Consider the following 21,104-nt stretch of genomic DNA (forward strand, 5'->3'; position numbering starts at 1 on the left):
ATGATGTGAGGGACTTCCCCAGTGGTCCAGTGGCGAAGACTGTGCACTCCTACTACTGGGGGTGTATATTCAGCACTAGTTGTGGAACTAAGATCCCACATATCACATAGCAAGAAAAAAAGTGAAAGAAAGAAATGATGTGTTTGTTCATGAAAATGCAAGTTCAGTTCAGTCATTCAGTTGTGTCCGACTCTTTGCGACCCCATGAACCACAGCACGCCAGGCCTCCCTGTCCATCAGAACTCCCGGAGTTCATCCAAATCCATGTCCATTGAGTCAGTGATGCCAGCCAACCAGCTCATCCTCTGTCATCCCCTTCTCCTCCTACCCTCAATCTTTCCCAGCATCAGGGTCTTTTCAAATGAGTCAGCTCTTCGCATGAGGTGGCCAAAGTATTGGAGTGTTTCAGCTTCAACATCAGTCCTTCCAGCAAACACCCAGGACTGATCTCCTTTAGGATGGACTGGTTGGATCTCCTTACAACTGCAAGAGAATATTGAAATTTGTATTTACTTTCTAAAGAAGATAGTATATATCTCAGGCTGGCATTTATTAATTAGATGAATTTAGATACTCTAGAACCTGGTGCTTAACCTTGGAGATTTAAAAAGCTGATTTTTGTCAGCATTCAATTCCACTTTTAAAGATTTACTCACAATTAACCAAACTTTTGAAACTGATCTATATAAAATAAAAATGCCCCATTTATTATTAATTTACAGTAACAAATATGACTGACTGGACTAAACTGTACAAGTTAACATGGCATTTTTCTTCCTTGTTGCTAAAATCACATGAAAAGCTTAATCATAATCTGAGCACCATTTAATAATTTTGCAGTGATAAATATAAATATCCCAAGGATAAAAAATCCATTAAATTCTCATCACTATTGTCTTTTGTTGTCTTTCTCTCTCTCTTTTTTTTGGAGGGGTACAATGATGGGCAGATTTTATTATAATTCCCAAATACTGATGACAGTATTTGGGAATAAAATGAAGTTTATAGAAGTAATTATGGTGTAAAGCAGCAATGTAAAACATAAGAATGCTGTAATAATTAGGTAAGGAATAGATCACATCAGGCATAATATAGGATGAGATATTTGAAATGAGCTTAAAGTATCTCTAGAATTACACTATATAAATGGGAGAGAATATTGCATCATCAAAGTATGGGTTACAAGAAAATTGAGGGCCTTTTAAAAAATATTTTTAAACTTATTTTGTAGTGAACTATAGCCAATTAACAATATTGTGATAGTGAACAGTGAAGGGACTCAGCCATATGCTTATATTTATCCATTTTCCCCCAAACTCTTGTCCTATCCAGACTGCCACATAACACTGAGCCGAGTTCCATGTGCTATGCAGTAGGTCCTTGTGGTTATCCATTGTAAATATAGCAGTGTGTACATGTCCATACAAAACTCTCCAACTGTCCCTGCCCTCATCCTTCCCCCAGCAAGCATAAATTCATCCTCTAAGTCTGTGGGTCTCTTTCTGTTTTGTAAGTTCATTTGTATCATTTCTTTTTAGATTCCACATATGAGAAATGTCATATGATATTTCTCCTTCTCTATCTGATTTGCTTCACTCTGTATGACAATCTCTAGGTCCATCCATGTTGCTGCAATTGGCATTATCTCATTCTTTTTAATGGCTGATTAGTAGTCCATTGTATATATGTACCACATCTTCTTTACCCATTCCTCTGTGGATGGACATTTAGCTTGCTTCCATGTCTTGGCTATTGTAAACAGTGCTGCCATGAACATTGGGGTGCATATATTCTTTTGGATCATGTTTTTCTCTGGATATATGGCCAGGAATGGGATTTCAGAGTCAAATGGTAGCTCTAATTTTAGTTTTTTAAGAAACCTCCATATTGTTCTCCATAATGGCTATAGTAATTTACATTCCTATCACTTTTTAGACAGTGGTGAATATCATGTCAAATTTAGCTAAAACAAAAGACGTATGTAGGGAGAAGTAAAAGGTAGTTGTAGAAAGGTAAATTGAGATTTTTGAGGGTCTTGAACTCCAAGCTAAAGTGTTTAGATTTTTTGGAGACAGTTGAGTTTTTGAGTGGGAGAATGGTATGAGCAGAGCTAAGCTTTAGGTATTATAATAATAATAATATATTAGGTAGAGTTGGATAAAAGATATTTGCATTCACCCCAACAAGAGATACATAGCATATAAATTAAGGAGTTAAGAGTAGAGTTGAAACTCAAAGGAAGAATATAGCTAACTTGAGAAAACGTTATCCACTTCTTATTGAAAAATAAAGGAAAAGTAGAACACAATAATAACTAAAATGACTAAAGTTGAGTCCAATAAATTGTTCTCCACTGATGTAAAAGAGTGAAAAGATTTGCTCTTTTTGGTGATGCCTGATTAATCTTTTGCTGATCTTAGAAAAGCTTCTAAGCTTCTTCAGATGAGAAATTTGTTAGTCTTGTCCATGTTTTTCCCTACCCCAACACATGGTAAATACTCAGTAAATATTTGTTCAAAAACGGAGTTAATTTTATAAATTTATGAGAGAATCTTTTAGTAGATAATTTTTTAAATGAATCAAACTTATTCCATTATCTAGGCATTGCTATGGTAAATGTACCTTTAAAAAAATTCTGCTTCCCTGACAAACACACAAGAACTTCATTATTTAACTTTGTTTTAGCACCTTAAAATAACTTTCGCCTCATTAACTAGTGCCAAGGGCATTGGGAAATATGCTTGCAGAAGCATAAACTGACAAATGAATAAAATTTCTCTTTGATTTTCTTTCTAAATAGTGATATATTATTTACCATGAATAAATTGTTTCTATATTTCTACACGTTCACAAAAATGGGATATTTTTCTAGAGGACATTAATTCTATAAACACTAAATACCTATTATGTGCCAGGCCTTTTGCTGGGTACTGGGATATAGTAGTGAGCAAACAGTCTAGTCTCTAATCTCAAAAAAATTGCAATTTAGTGGGAAGACATACATATCAAAATACCCATCTGATGGAAAGGAAAAGGTATGGAAAGATATGAAGGAAAAATTTAGGCAGTTCCACAGGTACTGATTAGGGAAAACTCGTCTAGTCAGGGGAGACTTCCTTGAGGAACTGCATTACTAGGAATTTGAAAGATTAGTAAGAGTAACCCAGCAAAGAGAGTAAGGTTGGTTGAAAAGTGTTTCAAATAGAGGGAAGAGCAAGATCAGAGTTCGTGAAATGGGGGAAAATATGATATGTTCAGGAAACCAAAAGAAGACAAGTACAACTTGATTGTAGAGAGGGGACAGAGGTAGACCTAGGGTTATTGAGGTGAGCAAGGATGAGATCATTACAATATGAATGATAATCCTTAAATGTGTTTCTTTTCTAGGATTTTAATATGAAAAAAAATATCAGATAAATGTGCCAAAACATAGTGATGTTCATTGCAGTTAAGTTTATATCAGCGAAAACTTAGGAACCATTTATATTTTCAACGATAGAAAATTGTTTAAATAAATTTTGTTACAGTAGAAGTTGATAAAGTCATTAAAATGATGTGCATATTTCTTTACTAACATAAAAATATGCTCAAAATATATTGTTAACTACCAGACAGAATGCAAACAATGCAATATACTGATTTTTGTGAATGAGTAGAAATATAGAAGCAATTTATTCATGGAAAATTATATATCATGATTTAGTGACAAAACAATCAAGGAGAAAATTTGTTAGTTAACCAGGAGATGTAGAAAGATTGAAATGCTATTGAGGATAGACCTGAAGGGCCAAAATGATAATCTTTTGAATTGAGGCTACTGGTTATTGTAAAGTAATGAAAATCCTGTGTTGGTAGGCCTTTTATAACTTACATATGAAAGTTTCAATCTTGTCAGGTTGATCAACATTTTGCTATAATAGTTTGGAGACTGTTTTGCAAAATCATTGTTTGCTAACTATCTTTATGCTTCCCAATAGAAAAATCCTAGTAGACTGAATGGAAAATTCATATTATAATGTGAATAACTAGAGTTGTGTTTTACAGCTTAAAGGTAAATCTTTATTTCATCCCATGAGCAAAAACATGGGTAACCTCTGACATAAGACAGGAATTAGTAGCTAAATATGTCTAATATTTATTAAACAAATGACAATCTTTGAGGACTAATATATAAGGTATTCACATAATAATAATTATGTCCCTTTATCAAATAATATACATATGGTTGTCTTGCATTTTAGGAGTTCAAAAATATTAGCAAGTAACTTTTCCAAGATAATTAAGGTCGTTTGGATACAGAGATAAGTATTATAAAACATGTAACTTGGGGAAAAATATAACTTATGAAGTGAAGTTCACAAATTGAATCAAATTTGCTGTTTAAAGTAGTGTTGTGGACTGAATGTGGTCCCCTAAAATACATATTTCATCATCTTAACCCCCAGGGTTATAGTATTAGGAGGTAAGACCTTTAGGAAGTAATTAGATTAGATGAGGTTTTGAGGGTAGAGCCCCCATGATGAAATTGGTGCCCTTATAAGATGGCAATACCAGAGTCCCCCCTCTCTCTCTGCCATGTCCAGATATAGTAAAGAGGTGGCTGTCTGCGAGTTGGTAAGAGGTCCTTCACCAGACCTAGGATCTGCAAGCCCCTTGATCTTGGACTTGCTAGCTCCAGAAATATGAGAAATAAATATTTGTTGATAAAGCCACTCAGTCTCTGGTATTTTATTACACAGCCCAAGCTGACTAATTCAGCTGTTGGCACTGAGAAGTGGGGTAGGTTTAAAACTGGGTAGTGTGTAAAGACTGAAAAAGTTTTAAGGTGCCTGTTAGAAGAAGCTTAGTTGCTATGAAGGGGCTTTTAAAGGTGATTCTGGTGAGAGGTCATAAAAGGAGGAGAGTTAGTTACAGAGAAAGCTTCAGTGTTCTTAGAATATATACAATCGTGAGCATTATTATATACAATCATATACAAGCATATACAAGCATATACAATCATATACAAGCATAATTATATACAATCGTGAGGGTTATTGGACAATGGAGAAAAGGTGAATCTTACTGAAACTTGTCATAAAGTGGCAAAAAAGCTTGGCCAAATTATGTTTGTGTTCTAGTGTTTTGTAGAAGGTAGAACTTGTGAGAAAAGAAATTGGATATTTAGCTGAGAAGATTTCTAAGCAAAGCATTGAAGGAGTGCCTTAGTTCCTCCTGATTGCTTAAAATAAAATATAAGAAGAGAGACATGAAGAAGGAATTATTAAACAGAAAAGAATCTGGACTTCAAGATTTGGAAAATCCTCATCCTGTCCAAATTGCAAAAAGTGAGGAAATGTGTTCAAAAGAGAACACTAAGTGTGTGGCTGACTGAACCATTTGACAAGGAGAGTAGTGTGGTTATGAGCTACAGACCTCTTCAGCCATCTAAACAGTCAGGAATAGAAATGGGATTATACTAGGAAAAAATTGCCAGCTGGGACAAAAGGAAACAGAAAATAAATAGGATGGAATGAAAGAAAGCTGTGAATGTGAATTATCCTTCAAGAAAAGGGAAGACCTTAAAGACAATTCAGAGACCAGCAGGGCTACTACTCCCACCACAGGCCCAGACTGTGCAGCCTGGGAAGCAAGACTGGCTTTACCTGGTTTCAAAGGCCAAGGCTTTGCCCTGCAGAGCTGCATGGGAGGGCTCTCACAGAAAGCTGAGTGGGTGAAGCCAAGTGGGCAACACTCTGCCAAGCTGAAGGGGTGAGGCCACCTCAGGAAGCCATGGGATGATACCACCACCCCAGTGGTTCTAGAAGGGAGAACAGCATATCAGAGAGCATTATCCTCAAGCCTTAAGGTCTAATAGCATTTGCTTGCTACATTTTAGACTTACTAGGGACCCATCACCCCCTTCTTCATTCTAATTTCTACCTTTTGGAAGAAGAACATCTATTCTATGCCTGTCCCTCCATTTGGAAACACATAACTTTTCTGATTTCAAAAGTTCACAACTAAAAAGGAATTTTGCCTCAGGATGAATTATGCCTAGAGTCTTACCCGTATCTGATTTAGCCAATACTTAGGTAAGACTCTGGACTTTAAAGTTGATACTGGAAGGCATTAGACTTTTGAGGTTGCTGTGATAGAATGAACATATTTGGACATGAGAAGGACATAAATTTGGGGGGTAGGAGTGAAATGTTATGGACTGAATGTATATCCCCCCTGGAGTGCTGTAGTCCATGTCCATGGGGTCGCAGAGTCAGACACAACTGAGCCACCGAACCACACCCCCCATTCCAGTGTTTAAGTCCTAATCCCCAGTATGATGATATTTGAAGGTGGAGCCTTTGTGAAGTAATTAGGTTTAGTTGAGATCATGAGGTCATTAGTGCCCTTATTAGAAGAGGAAGAGACACAGAGCTCTCTGTCTCTTCATGAGAGCAAGCACCAATGAAAGGTCCTGTGCACACAGTGTGTACAAGCTAGAAAGCGGGCTCTCACCAGACAGTGAATCTGCAGCCACCTTGACCTTGGAATTCCCAGGTTCTCAAATATATTAGATTAAAATAATTTTTCTCATTTTATTACAATTGTTTTAGAACTGAGGCCATTTTTTTATAATGAGCCTTAGAACATGAAAAGAAAGCTGAAAAGTGCTGTGTCACCATCACTTGGCTTTTGCCACCACATCTAAGAGAACAAAATGAGACAGCACAGTACATAGGACATTCTGTTTGGAAGTTAGTCTGTGATTTGGTATTAAACAAATGAGTCTCAAGGTTTAGATTTTGATTCATTTCACTTTCAAAAGTAAATCACTGGAAGGAATGCTTCTTTGCAATGATTGTTTCACTTGCATAAGAATGGAAAGTAGTTTTTGAAGAAAGTTCTGAAGAACCCACCCAGGTATTACATCATTGTAAGCTAGTGCTATATTGTACAGATCTTAAAATGGAGCTTCATGGTATGTTTTGGTCAGTTTCCTCTGATAGCCCTGTCTAGCCAAAGTGATTAGGAGATTAAACAGTTTAAAGTATCCACAGCAGAGAAGTATACCAGTGTTATAGTAACAGATATTTAGCTAACTCTGGTTTTGATCTTGGTCAGTCAATTCACCCTGATGAGTTGAGGGTAAGGAAATGACAATGTATGCATTCATCTACTCATTCAAAAAGATCCCTGATTTCCTTTTAGGTATCTGGCTTTATCTAGAATCCTTTTGATCACTTTTCTTAGCTCTTTTTCACCTGTCCTGATTGAGCCCTTTATTATTCTTTCATGAAAAGAAAACAAAGAAAAAAGTACCATAGTGAAAAAGTGCGATTTTTCTATTTAAATTCAGTATCTGGAAAATCTTTTCTCATTGTATTTCAACTTTTCTCTCACAACTTAGGACTTCAGTGTATTTCTTAGCCTAGCCTGTAGTTTAGACAAAGGCCCAAGTTTGGGGACTCCTGCCATATTTGGATTGGTCAAGATTAATTAGAGATTGATAAGGGTGCTGAGAGTATTATTTTTGTGTTACTTTATCACCCCTTCCTTCCATCAGCCAGGAATTTTTATTGTCAGACTGACCTAAGCTAATATGATCAAGCATATCTGTACAGGTGAGTGTATGGTGTCAACTGTAATGAAGGGAAGTTTTAGATCAAATTTCATTAAGCATACAAATATTTATAAAGTAAGCAAGGAGTAAAAAACTAGGTCATACTCCTTGTGTTATATGTTGGATGACATTTCAGCTGTTGTTTTGGTACTCTTTGTGTGAAAAAAATGAATTGTATGTGTGCATGAACATATTTTAGGGGCAGAATTCTATTACTCTTAGAGTTGTCAGTTAGCACTGTAATACTCAAACCACTGAGTGGACACACAAGACAAATCTTAGAATCTTTACCCTAGTATATAGCCTGCAAAATTTGCTGAATTATTGTAAGTGTTCATGAAGAGTAGTAGAGTACTTCTGCGATCTTTCGGCCAATCTACAGATCTGGAGCATCATTAATTTTTTTTTTCCAATGAAAAACACATTTTCAGCATTTGTTGTTGCTTTTCAGTTGCTAAGTCATGTCCGACTCATTGTGACCTCATGAACTGTAGCATGCCAGGCTTCTGTCTCCATCACTATCTCCATGAATTTCCTCAGATTCATGTCCATTGAATCAGTGATGTCGTCCAGCCAGCTCATCCTCTGTCACCCCTTTCTCCTCTTGCCCTCAGTTTTTCGCAGCATCAGGGTCTATTCCAGTGAGTCAGCTCTTTGCATCAAGTGGCCAGAGTATTGGAGCTTCAGTTTCAGCATCAGTCCTTCCAATGGATATTCAGGGTTTATTTCCTTTAGGATTGACTGGTTTGATCTCCTTACAGTCCAGGGGACCCTCAAGAGTCTTCTCCAGCACCACAGTTTGAAAGCGTCAATTCTTTGGCTCTCAGCCTTCTTTATGGTCCAACTATCACATCCATATATGACTACTGGAAAAACCATAGCTTTGACTATATGGACCTTTGTCAGCAAAGTGATGTCTCTGCTTTTTAAAACACTGTCCAGGTTTCTTTAAAAAAAAATTTTTTTTTAATTGAAGGATAATTGCTTTAAAGAATTTTGTTGTTTTCTGTCAAAGATCAACATCAATCAGCCATAGATATACATATGTCCCCTCCCTCCCATTTCCATCTTTATCTCATCAATACAAAACCCCTGTTTGAGTTCCCTGTGTCATACAACAAATTCCCATTGGCTATCTGTTTTGCATATGGTAATGTAAGTTTCCATGTTACTCTCTCCATACATTTCGCCAGTATCTAGGTTTGACATAGCTATTCTTTCAAGGAGCAAGTGTCTTTTAATTTTATGCCTGCAGTCACCATCTGCATTGATTCTGGAGCCCAAGAAAATGAAATCTGACACTGTTTCCACATTTTCCTGATCTATTTGCCATGATGTAATAGGACTGGATGCCATGATCTTAGTGTTTTGAATGTTGAGTTTTTAGCCAGCTTTTCCACTCTCCTCTTTCACTTTCATTAAAAGGCTTTTAGTTCCTCTTCACTTTCTGCCATTAAAGTAGTATCATCTGCATATCTGAGGTTATTGATATTTTTCCTGGCAATCTTGATTCCAGCTTGTGATTCATCTAGCCCAGCATTTCAAATAAGGTACTCTGGATATAAGTTAAATAAGCAGGATGACAATATACAGCCTTGATATACTCCTTCCCCAATTTTGAACCTGTTCATTGTTCCATGTCTGGTTCTACCTGTTACTTTTTGTCCTACATACAGGTTTCTAAGGAGGCAGGTAACATGTATTAAATATTAATTAGGCTAGTTATCAGTTATCTCTTGTGTTGATAATCAGAGGCCCGTATAGCCAAAATGCTTTCTGATTAAATCTTGGCTAAACAAAAACTTATTAGGCTTCCCTGGTGTCTCAGACAGTAAAGAAATCTGCCTGCAGTGAGGGATACCCAGGTTCAATCCTTGGGTCAGGCAGATCTTTGGAGAAGAGAGTGGCAACCCACTCCACTGTTCTTGCCTGGAATTTCCATGGACTGAGGAGCCTAAAGGGCTACAGTCCATGGGGTTGCAAAGCGTCAGACATGACTGAGCGACTAACAGTGAGGGAGGATGTAATAGAGTATACATTGCCTGGATAGTTCAGTCGTTGGAGCATCAGACTTTTAATCTGAGGGTCCAGGGTTCATGTCCCTGTTCGGGTGCTAAGGCTTCATTTTTTTTTTTTTTTTTTTTTTTAGGAGACTTCCCTGTAGCTCAAACGGTAAAGAATCTGCCTGTAAGGCAGAAGACCAGAGTTTGATCCCTGGGTTGGAAAGTTCCTCTGGAGAAGGGAATGGCAATCCACTCTAGTATTCTTGCCTGGAGAATTCCATGGACAGGGCTACAGACTGTGCGGTTGCAAAGAGTTGGACACGACTGAGCAACAAACACACACATAGTAAAAAGAGTAAAAATCATTATATTCTCCCCACTCTATTACCTCCCACTCTCAGATACCCACCATTTACCTTCCACACTTATCTGTATGCAAACTTAATCTGTATACACATTCATATAAACATACTTAAAAATATTTCCTATTGTGCAAACTTATTTTAAGTTTCTTTTGCTTATAGGAAAAAAAAATCTGTTTGGCATTCAGAGTATTTAATAATGTTTCCTTCCCACAACAACTCCCCAAATTCGTATTCTGATATTTTACCCTATACTTTGGGTGTTTCAGTCTCTCTGAATTTTTCATGGTTCCCTGCACATGCCATGCTGCTGCTGCTGCTGCTGCTGCTAAGTCGCTTCAGTCGTGTCTGACTCTTTGCGACCCCATAGATGGCAGCCCACCAGGCTCCCCCGTCCCTGAGATTCTCCAGGCAAGAACACTGGAGTGGGTTGCCATTTCCTTCTCCAAAGCGTGAAAGTGAAAAGTGAAAAGTGAAAGTGAAGTCGCTCAGTCGTGTCTGACCCTCAGCGACCCCATGGACTGCAGCCTTCCAGGCTCCTCTGTTCATGGGATTTTCTAGGCAAGAGTACTGGAGTGGGGTGCCATTGCCTTCTCCGTGCATATGCCATACCCTTTCCAAACTCTGCCTCTTTGACTATTTTGTTATCTACCTAGAATGCATTTACTTTTCTATTTTATCTGGCTAGATCTTTGAAATCCATTTCGGATGTTATGTTCTATATGCATCTGTTTCCTAGTTTTCTATTATGGAATCATTCCTTCATCTGTATTTCCACAGTATTTTGTTTATAACTTGATTGTGACAATAATCTTAATTATAATAGCTAGCAAGTATTAGCTCTATTATGTGTAAGTTTAGCTCTTTAACATTTATTTAATCATCTTTTAGCATTTTGTAGCTTATCTGCTTATGTGTCTTTTCCCAAATAAACTATAACTTCCTTGTTCATCTTTAGGTTCAAGTATATAGCACTATACCTGGGCACATGATAGGTACTCAGTACATCTGTATATAAAAGAATGAATGTAAAAATGTTGCTTTTAGTACTTGATATTATAGGTGAAGCATAGGTCATAATTGTTCTCTGTGAGTATAGAACAGAGAAGGATAGAGTATGAATTGAATGAAGAACCCAATAAGAAATGATGTCTTTTCTCTATAGAATGGCTTATAGAAAAATTCTATAGAGATACTAAACGACTGGAGAAAGCTGAAGAAAATGCAAATAGAAATATCTTAGTCTAGGATGCTTTAGTTTTTATTATTGGTGTCTTTAGCCTTTGTGTAAGTATTTTTGCAGTCATGACAGAATGAAATAATATTCATCAAGTGTAATATAAAGGGTATAGGCAAAATGAGGGCAAGAAAAGAAGATAAGAAAGGACTGCTAAGAGGTGGAAATATAAGTTGTGTTTGTCTGTGGTTTTCAAATTTTTTGCTCAATTTGATCCCTAAAATAATTTTGAGAAATGATGTACCACTTTGCAAATTTTAAATCTAAAATACTTTTAATTGCAAGTTTAAGTAGCTACAGAGACTATAGCTAAAAACATATATTGTGTAAATGCTTCAAGTAAATTTTTTCAAAACTTTGGAGGTGCCTACTTCATGGTCATGAAAAAATGTCTACATAAAATCTAACTGGCTACATCATTCCTAGCTTCCAAATTACTTAGCTAAATCAGACTTTGATGTCTTTATTTTTTAGATCAAATCAGCCTGTTAATACACTCCATGACAACCATCTCAATTCTGAATTCTAATTATGAAATAGATAGATTTACTTATAAACAGTCAGATAGACTGACAGACACAGGATCTTCCCAGGATGAAGCAAGCATCATCCTCTTCAGTTTTTCTTGCTTTTCACATGAAGGATTATCTTCTAGGACCAATGCATTCTTGAATTATCCACTTGCATTATGCTCTGGAGACTTTTATCCCCAGGGGAACAATGCATGGTGACAAGGTTTGGGATGGGTGAGAAGTATGCTTTCTTTTTTTTTATAAAGTAGAGACAGGCTGATTATGAAAAGTGAAAGAGGGACAGAATATTGGTGACTTGCAGATGCATTTTCAGCAAATCAACTTTAGGTAGGGGTACAAATGGAAATTAATGATTTGGAAATAGGCTCCGTTTAATAGGTAATGCATTTGTATTTGCATTACCAATGAGAGGTCTGTTTATGTTACGTTGAAGATTGCTGGTTTGGGTGGTGTCTATGTGATGTCATAGGCATTACACATATAATCACAAGATAAATTGATTGTGACACCCAGAATATATATTCAAGAGTGTACTAGATACTGGTATCTATCTTATATTTAGGGGTGTACCAGATGCTGCAATCCTGTGGTTTACTAATTACAGGAAAAGAGAGGGCGTGAATGTGTGAATGGTCAGAAGATAAAGTTATGCAAGAGAAGAAATCCCTTTTCTCAAATATAAAGTCATCGAGATCAAGATTTTGAAATTCAAAAGTAGGCAAAAGGAATCTTCGGGGATTTTAATGAAATAACCAACAGTATAATATTTGTTTCTTGAAAATACATTTTGATCTGATGAACAAGAATGAGATTGATTATTAACCCCTTCTTCAAGTGATATGGACTAACCATTTATATACAATAAAAAAAAAAAAAACTTTTCCAACGTAGATTTTCCTGGAGTTGGTGAAAGTTTATTCTTTTTTCCAAAAAAGCTTTTCCTTTCTAGTATAAATTGTAGGCAAACAAAAATGTTCAGTCTTTTTAACTTTATTTTTTATTTTCACTTTAGTAGTTTGAATACTTTTGGTTTTAGAGATTAGATTAAAAAGGTATTATAAAAGTACTTAAATGTTTGAATCAATATTGATTTAGCATTCTAAATGTAATATACATTAAAATATGGAGTGTTATGGATTCCATTTTTTATACTGAGTTTTAATGTAGTACAGCATTGGAATAAGTGACCAACATTAGGAAAGCTTTCTTTTGAGCAATTTTTTTAGTTCTTTGATATACAACTAGGAAAACTATATGATATCAATTTTATTCCCATTGTTGTTTTGCCCTATTTTTTTTTTAAACAAGAACCTGTGTTAGAGTTGAAGGAATTCCAAATATTGCTTATAGCTCAGAAGTATAAAATACCGTCTGTGGCTATAATAAAAAAAAATGTTCCAGCAGGTCCAAAAGATATTGGGAATAAAAAGCCACCCGTTTGCTTTTTGTAGAAGCAGTAGCATTCTGCAGACAAGCTATTCTAGCTTCAAAACAGTATGGTAGATGGTTTTATGGAACTTGCAATTACAGAAATCCACTTTAACCTTTCTTTCTTACTGGCAGGTGTCCCATTGGCTTGCAGCCAGGGGCTGTGAGTGTAGTACAGCCGGCGTGTCCCCCAGAGTGCTGAAAATGCCGACACTCCAGCTGGCTGCTTATAATTGCACTGATTGTGGTCTGACAACCAAAGCTCCATGAAAGAAATGTGATGAATATACAAAACATTTAAAAAATTTGATCAGATTACAAATTTCATTTCTCTTTTTTCTCCTCTATAGATATGATATCTGCACTTATAAAAATAAGCCCTGTGGAACACTGGGTAAGTTTTTTTATAAAGGGAGGATAGTTCAGATTGTCTTTTTGGTCCAATAGTTTTACTTTTTAATCATTATTAATTTGGTAATTTTCGTTTCTGGCACATCTGAAATTATTCCTATAAAATTAAACCTGACCTTTGTGGATATGTCACTGATTAGGAAACAAGTAGAATGATGATTAAAAACAAATTAGAAGGTGTTTCAAAATTATCACACAGTAATACTAAATCAAAAGTTACCACTCATTTTTCATATAATCCATCTCTGTAATGTATTTTCCAAAAATACTGAGAGTTTGAGGGCAAATTAAAGCACCTTCAAATCTCAGGAAAGGAAAGGAAAAAGAAACTTGGGAGATACTTCATGCAGAGACATTAAGAACAGTACTTCTTTTGGTCCAAATTTGTGGAAAGATTGTGTCCTCATAAATTAAGATATTATTGGAAAATTTTATTATCTGTACAGAAAAAAAATCCAATTTTGTAAAATATTACAGCCAGACTTGGAGAGAGAGCAGAATTATCTTCCTTGTTCTTCCTAAATATCACATTTTAAAGGCAGTTCTATACTAGTCTACAATTTAAAAAATTATGCATTGTTGCAGAGTGTAACTTCATAGTGGTTAAATGTTAACTGCAAATACAAATGAGGGAAAATGGTAGCTTTCAAGTCAACTAAATTGTTAAGCAACTAGAATTATTTTAAGTAAAAAAGGAGCCTTTTTTATGTTTTTTTTTTTTCCCTAGTGTCATAGTGACTTTTTACAGACCTAGAAGTTAAGCAACTGAAGGTGAATTCTCTAGATTCTCTGACAAGTCTCACTTTTCTTATCTGTAAAGGAATAGTTATAAATCTGTTCCTATGCACTTCATGAGAATTTTGAGAAGATCAAATTTAAAGTAGAGGTGGGAGAAAAGGTATTAACCCCACTTCCTGAGGAGGTCAGTTGAATACCCCTTTAGAAATTAAAATTTCTCTTGATGATTTTACCTGCCTTCCCAGGCTTCTCCTTCACCATTTCCCTCAAGCCATTTCCCTCAGGATTTATGGTGAAAGAAGAAATCCCAGTTTGCCAATGATAGGTATTATGGTGGAGAAGTTTGCTAGTTAAAATCATAACAGAGAAAGAGCTTTTTTCTGAGAAAGTTCACATCAGAAAGGTTTTCTTCATAGTGTTTTATGTTAACAAGACCAACAATAATCCGAAGGAAAGGAACCTGAGCTAAAAACCAACCACTGGCTTTGACAGTTTTAGTGCATTACCTTTTACAGTTTATTTAGCTCTTTGTTCTTCAATTTCCTTATCTATGAAGTTAAGAGTAATATCTGCCCTTATGCTGCAAGGATATTGTTAAAGTCACTTAAGGAAATATAAGGGTGTTTACTGTAGAAATGAACTGGTATTATTTAATGTAGAAATTATCTATACAGTTTAACTTATTCCCTCCATTATTGTGCAAATTCTATAAGCCTTTATTAAGTGCTTAATCAGTTTTAGGTACAGTATCCACTAAGTCCCAAAGAGGATACCAGCTACAGCTTGTATTCTGTAGCATGTATATTTTGAGGAAATAAATATGTATAGCTATATTTATATGTAGGTCTGTACATAGTCTATTTTGCTTTTTAAAAGCAGTTTATTTATACTTGAGATACATTCTTCACTGGGACATAAATAGTAACACTGCCTAATGCTTTGGTATATTTTAATGTCTAGAATCAATATATTAATACTTGGGTACATGTCAATGTATTTTCAATCATATAAATTATATTTTTCAAATTATAAACTATTATGAATTATTTTTATACTATCTCTTATGCTGAAAACTGAATGAACTGCATTATATATACATGTGTTGAATTTAATATATGGCGAATATGTTATCAGCACAGTTGATCAGATTTTTTTCTTTTTGAGTGGTCTTTTTAGTAACTTTCATATTGGTTTTATGCCAATTCTTGAATATTGTCTTGCTTAGTACTGCTGGTGACTAATTGTGACATGGCTAAGTAGATTTAAGCAGGCAAACTGGCCATCAAACTGAGGAAATCTAAATGACCTGATGATAATCAAACCCTTATTAACACAATCACACATAAAAACTGACAGCTTCAATTTTACAAGAATAGAAAAAATGGTGGGGAGTTGTAAAAAATATATTAGCATCTAAATTCTTTATTTTAGTTAAGATATACCTTGTATTTTCAATAAATCGTAGTTATTTCCCAGAACTGTTCTTTCTTAGATTATTCTTTTAGTAGAGCTAACAATTTTATAGCAGATGCAGAAGTAAATCTGTGCTTGCAAATACACCTTGGGGAGTCATTTAGAATTCTCAATTAAAAATAGGGCTATATGGCACATACCAAACAAGAACAACAATAACAACAAAAAGATAACCTATTGAATAATATATTTGGGAAATATAAATAATGTTAATTTAGCAATAAATATTAGCAGTTTTTTTAAACCAGATTTCATAAAGCTCAAAAGAGCAACAATATTCAAATAGAGTGGCTTTATTTTTCCCATATTATGGGTCATATTGAACCCAGTAGCTTAAAAAAGATAATGGACTGCAAAGTTTTTTGTATTTTCCCTCCCTCTCTTTTTCTCTCTGTGGAGTTTAGAAGTAATAGTCATTAAATTTTTTTGATTAACCAAAAAAAAAACAATAAGGTCATCTTGCCCAACTAATCTCTCTTTTTACTTCCTCTTCTTTAAGTCCCAAGACTTCTAGTTGAATGGAAGAGCAGAACAAAGGTATCACTATTAACTCTGTGAAACAGAAATTACCTCCTTCCCCAATTCCTGCCTACCCCCCAACATAAAACAGTAAAAAAAGCAGTCTTTTAGCAAATCCAATACTAACCTCAACTTTGTTCCAATATGGTAGTAAGTGTTGATATTTCATATTAATGGATACAATAGAAATGCAATTTTAGAATTTTCTTGTCAATAAGAATATGAATTGGATAGCTTTTACTGTTCCAAATTAGTGCAACTGGGATATTGTTCCTAGCACAGAACATTGTTTATTGCATTCAGTAAATATTAATTGAATTAGATTGAAATCACTTTTCATGGGAAGATAATTATTAATACCTGGGTGATGATAGTAGACTCCTAATATATGAAATATTTTTTTTTACTCTTTCTTCACTTTATTCTACATGTATGTGTTAAGTATGACTTGGCATCTATTTCCTTATAACACATGAAATTTTATCTTTCACACAAATATTTTTTTTTTCTCAGCACTGTTTTAAAGTTATGGACTAATCACAGAACATGGTATTCATTTGAAAATAAATATTAAAATTTTTACATAGTAAAATTCCCAAGAGAAGAATGCCTTCAGTAACATAACATTTCACCAGAATCAGTGAATTAACACCATAGTTTTTGCTTTATTACTAAAACTCTACTTCATTTAGGGGAGTGAGAGAGGAGAGAACCACACTGAGTGTGTGAATGACTTTCTGTCCATTAAAATACTTAAAGAAATTGTTGCATCACTTGCAGGACTAATTTCAGAAAATTTAAAAAAAAATGCAAAAACCTCGCATCTTTAACAGTTCTTTTTTCTGTTTTGAATCATTCATTTATGTTTTTATAAAAATGTCATTTTAAAAAACCATTTGGGATTCCCTTTTTCTGGTAACTAAAAAGTTGCTTGTATATTTTTATGAACCCACTAAACTTAAACAGATCTCTTTAGAAAAATAATGTGGATATATTTTGCTTTCTACAGCCTGAAGAATGTTAAAATAGAAATGCTTTCTTGAATTCCCTCTTCTGGCTCAAGTTACTAGGTGGTCCCAAGTTACCAGAAGTAAAATTTATAAATCTAACCCCTAGTCTAGACATTTTCCAGCACTGACTGCAGTTCAAAAAATATTAATGTCTAGCCGGCAAAGTGAAACTCCCCCCAGTGATTTTGCAAATGACTAGAAAGTTAACCTTTTGCCAACTGCTCCTTCTGTGCATGGAGGTTATTAAAAAGAATCCAGGCATTTATAAGTATGGGCTTTTTAAGACTGAAACACCTTGGCTTGACCCTTTGTGTCTCCTTCTGTTTATTCAGGCTTGGCCTCTGTGGCTGGAATGTGTGAGCCTGAAAGGAGCTGCAGCATTAATGAAGACATTGGCCTGGGTTCAGCTTTTACCATTGCACATGAGATTGGTCACAAGTGAGTGAGTTTAAGAAAATCAAAATAAATTTTAGAGCTCCACTTTTTTGAGCAATTCATAAATAACTACTGTGTGAAATGCCCGTACTCAACCATATTTTATGCCTTTTTGTCTGATTTCAATAGAGAGTGTTATCATTTAAGGTTTGGGGATAAATCATCTTAAGAATTGGAGACTTGTTAAATAGTCTCTCTGATTCAGTGATTAGTGTCCTCAGAGTAGTGAATGCACTACACTTAAGTTTTTTTTATATACGTTTGAAACAATTTAGCTTTACCATGATCCACTCAACACCCAATTTCTCACAGTCAAATTGTTTAAATGATCTTTCATTTCCTAAAGTGACAATACATATATATTTAAAAATCATGATTGACATCATTACCATAAAGTGAACTTTGATTTTTCACTGTTCATACATCTATGAGTATGGCCTTTTCTAAGTTTGTGTAATTACTGCTGTGCAATTTGCATTTTCAGGTGTACTTGTGTGTCAGTAAAAAACAAAACCCTGATATTAGAGGAGTAGTGAGATATCATTCTCACTACTTTTTAGGAGGATCTGGAGTTTTTAATATTTGTTTTCAATAAATCTGTACCAAAAACTATCCTATGACTTTCCCCTCCCCCAACCCACCACCCAGTTGCAATAAAACCCTTACTTTATTTCAAGCAACAGGCAACAGTAAATGTAAAAGCTTGCTGATGTGGAGGAAGAGAAGTTTGAATGCTTTAAAAGGATAGTCAAACATTTTAAACTAAAAGAAGCAGGCTATTTGCAAGAACTTCTGATGTTGTTTGTATGCCTTAAATTTTTTACAGTCTGCTTTTTTTGGTAGAAAAATGGATGGGGGAAAAGAACAAACAAAATGAATGTTTATTGTATACTTGCCTCAGAGGTCATTCCTGAGATAAATCTGTAATTCATTTTTTTTTTCCGTAAGTGAAGAGTAAAATTGGGTCAGTCTCTTGCATTACTTTGAAAGTTGCAATTAAAATTTTACCACATTGGTATTGATTTATGTGTGAATTCAAGTAACCAACAAGTTTCAAACCTGACTTAATTCAGACACAAGGAAAGTCAGTATTACACTTTTAATGAAGCCCTAAAAATATTGGTATTCTAGTTTCCATTGCAATAAACAGCAGGGAAACAAAAGGGAAGAGCCCTCTTAACCAGGCGGTTTATCTTGAACTCACTTAAAAATCTGACTTATTAATGACTGTCATAATCTTATGCAACCAGACTGAATTTAATAGGGTCTTTTAGGTTCAATTAACTTGAAAGGTTAGGACAAGTAACATGCAGCAGATGAATAATGTGTCAATGAGGGCACTATTACCTCATGCAACCACAAGTTAGTCAATGTCAACATATGCATTACAAGCCCCGTTCTTATATGCACTTAAATAGGCAAGGTGAGGGTTTATCTCTTTTGTATTTTTTATTAGATTCTAACTGAGCTACTATAAGCTTATTAGATTTTTTTGTTGACCTTATGGATAATTCCTTGTAATTCTTCCTAAGATGAATGGTTTGTACCTTATGTAGAAGAAATGTAAAAGAGAAGTAGAATATACCTCTTAAGATGTATGTGCCTTGGAGTAACTATTTCGCAGCTAATTCTTGTTTGATAACGTGAGGGAAAATTGGGGGGAAATCCACAAAATGCTTTTCCGTGTTGATTCCTGTATCTCTATCCCCTTATCCCTTTATCTTCAGACAACTAGTTAGGATGTGCTAAACATACCCCCTATTCATGGATGAAAATTCTTTTACTTGCTTCTAAGATCGTAGGGTTGAACTTTAAGGAATTTAGCAAGTCAACTCTGGTACAACTCATGTCATTCTTAAAATAAAGTGCTGAAACAAAATAATATGTTAAATATATCAGGAACTTTTCAGAGTATAATGTGCTCTATATAGAGTATAAGACAAAAGTTTTTATCATTTTTATCATTTAGTAAGGTAAATGTTAGTGATTATGAAAAATCTTTGACCATGAATTAGTGAGAAGTGCCTCTACTGTGTTACTAGACTGTGAATATTTTGTACTAATTTTTAGGCTGAGTATTAATAGAATATGGTTTTGCACCCAGGGTATACTTATGTACTGGAGAAGGAAATGACAACCCACTCCAGTATTCTTGCCTGAAAATCCCATGGACAGAGGAGCCTGTTGACACTACAGTCCATAGGGTCACAAAAAATCGGACATGACCGACCACACACACATACTTATATGGGGATGGTATATTTTAAACAGCAGTGGATAGCTAAGACTAGACCATGTTCATTCCCTTATGCAAGCAAAAAATCAGCTTCTTTGTCAAATGAAAAACTGATCTGTATGCTTTATTTAAATATGTCTGGCTTTAACACAGGCCACAAGCTATCAACACTTAATGAAACCTTAGAGAAAAGAGTCTTATTTGATTTTTTTTTTTTTTATTAATTATGTAACTGCCATAGGCTTGGAGAAGGCAATGGCACCCCACTCCAGTACTCTTGCCTGGAAAATCCCATGGACAGAGGAGCCTGGAAGGCTGCAGTCCATGGGGTCGCTGAGGGTTGGACAGGACTGAGCAGCTTCACTTTCACTTTTCACTTTCATGCCTTGGAGGAGGAAATGGCAACCCACTCCAGTACTCTTGCCTGGAGAATCCCAGGGACAGGGGAGCCTGGTGGTCTACCGTCTATGGGGTCACACAGAGTCGGACACGACTGAAGCGACTTAGCAGCATAGGCTTTAGAAATTGAAAAAAATTATGTTGAAGAGAATTCACAAGAATTCAACCAGGCATGTATATATTGAGAAAGCTATATAATATATTGTACAAAAACAGATAATCTTAAATAGAAATCTTTTAAGAAATCAATATTTTTTAGAGATATATGTTGAAGTATATGTAATTCAAGTAGCAGGACATCTGAGATTTGCTTGTTAACAGAAGAAGAAAAGAGAAAGATGAAACAAAAATAATAACATTTTGAATTTTGTAATCTTAATGATATGTGGCTGGGATGACAGTTCATTATGCTACTCTACTATTATATATGTCTGATTTTTTTCACAAAAAATGAACAGGTTTTGCAATCATAAAACTTTTAGATTTGACTTAACTCATTTATTAATTAATAGCAATTGAGTGAACTATAATTCTAATTTTGGAAGAATTGTTGAAAGTTGTATTGAAAGCTGCAGGGATATATAAGTCTTGCTTTTGGAAATCAGTATCAATATTTGGTCTCCAGCAGAGATATACTTTTTAAAGAAGATTGGTTAGGAGATGCATTTTTTTTTAAGAAGGAAAAATGTAGCAAGACTTCAGGATAAAACTGTAAATTTT

At 35.0% G+C, this 21,104-nt stretch overlaps 1 protein-coding gene across 4 annotated transcripts in view; it reads left to right on the forward strand.

Annotated features, from left to right (window-relative positions):
• Nucleotides 1-21,104, forward strand: part of ADAMTS6 (ADAM metallopeptidase with thrombospondin type 1 motif 6) — a 430,884-nt gene that overhangs the window by 91,170 nt on the left and 318,610 nt on the right. For all 4 annotated transcript variants that reach the window (XR_009731737.1, XR_009731739.1, XR_009731738.1 and 1 more), the window contains exons 7-8: nt 13,514-13,557; nt 17,647-17,752. Coding sequence is in view for 1 of the 4 variants with exons in the window: in XM_061393406.1 (XP_061249390.1) it covers nt 13,514-13,557; nt 17,647-17,752 (150 nt within the window). In the remaining 3 variants the exon portion in view is untranslated. The remainder of the gene's footprint in view (nt 1-13,513; nt 13,558-17,646; nt 17,753-21,104) is intronic.

This window comes from Bos javanicus, chromosome 20 (genome assembly GCF_032452875.1).
Source record: "Bos javanicus breed banteng chromosome 20, ARS-OSU_banteng_1.0, whole genome shotgun sequence".
Taxonomy (NCBI): domain Eukaryota; kingdom Metazoa; phylum Chordata; class Mammalia; order Artiodactyla; family Bovidae; genus Bos; species Bos javanicus.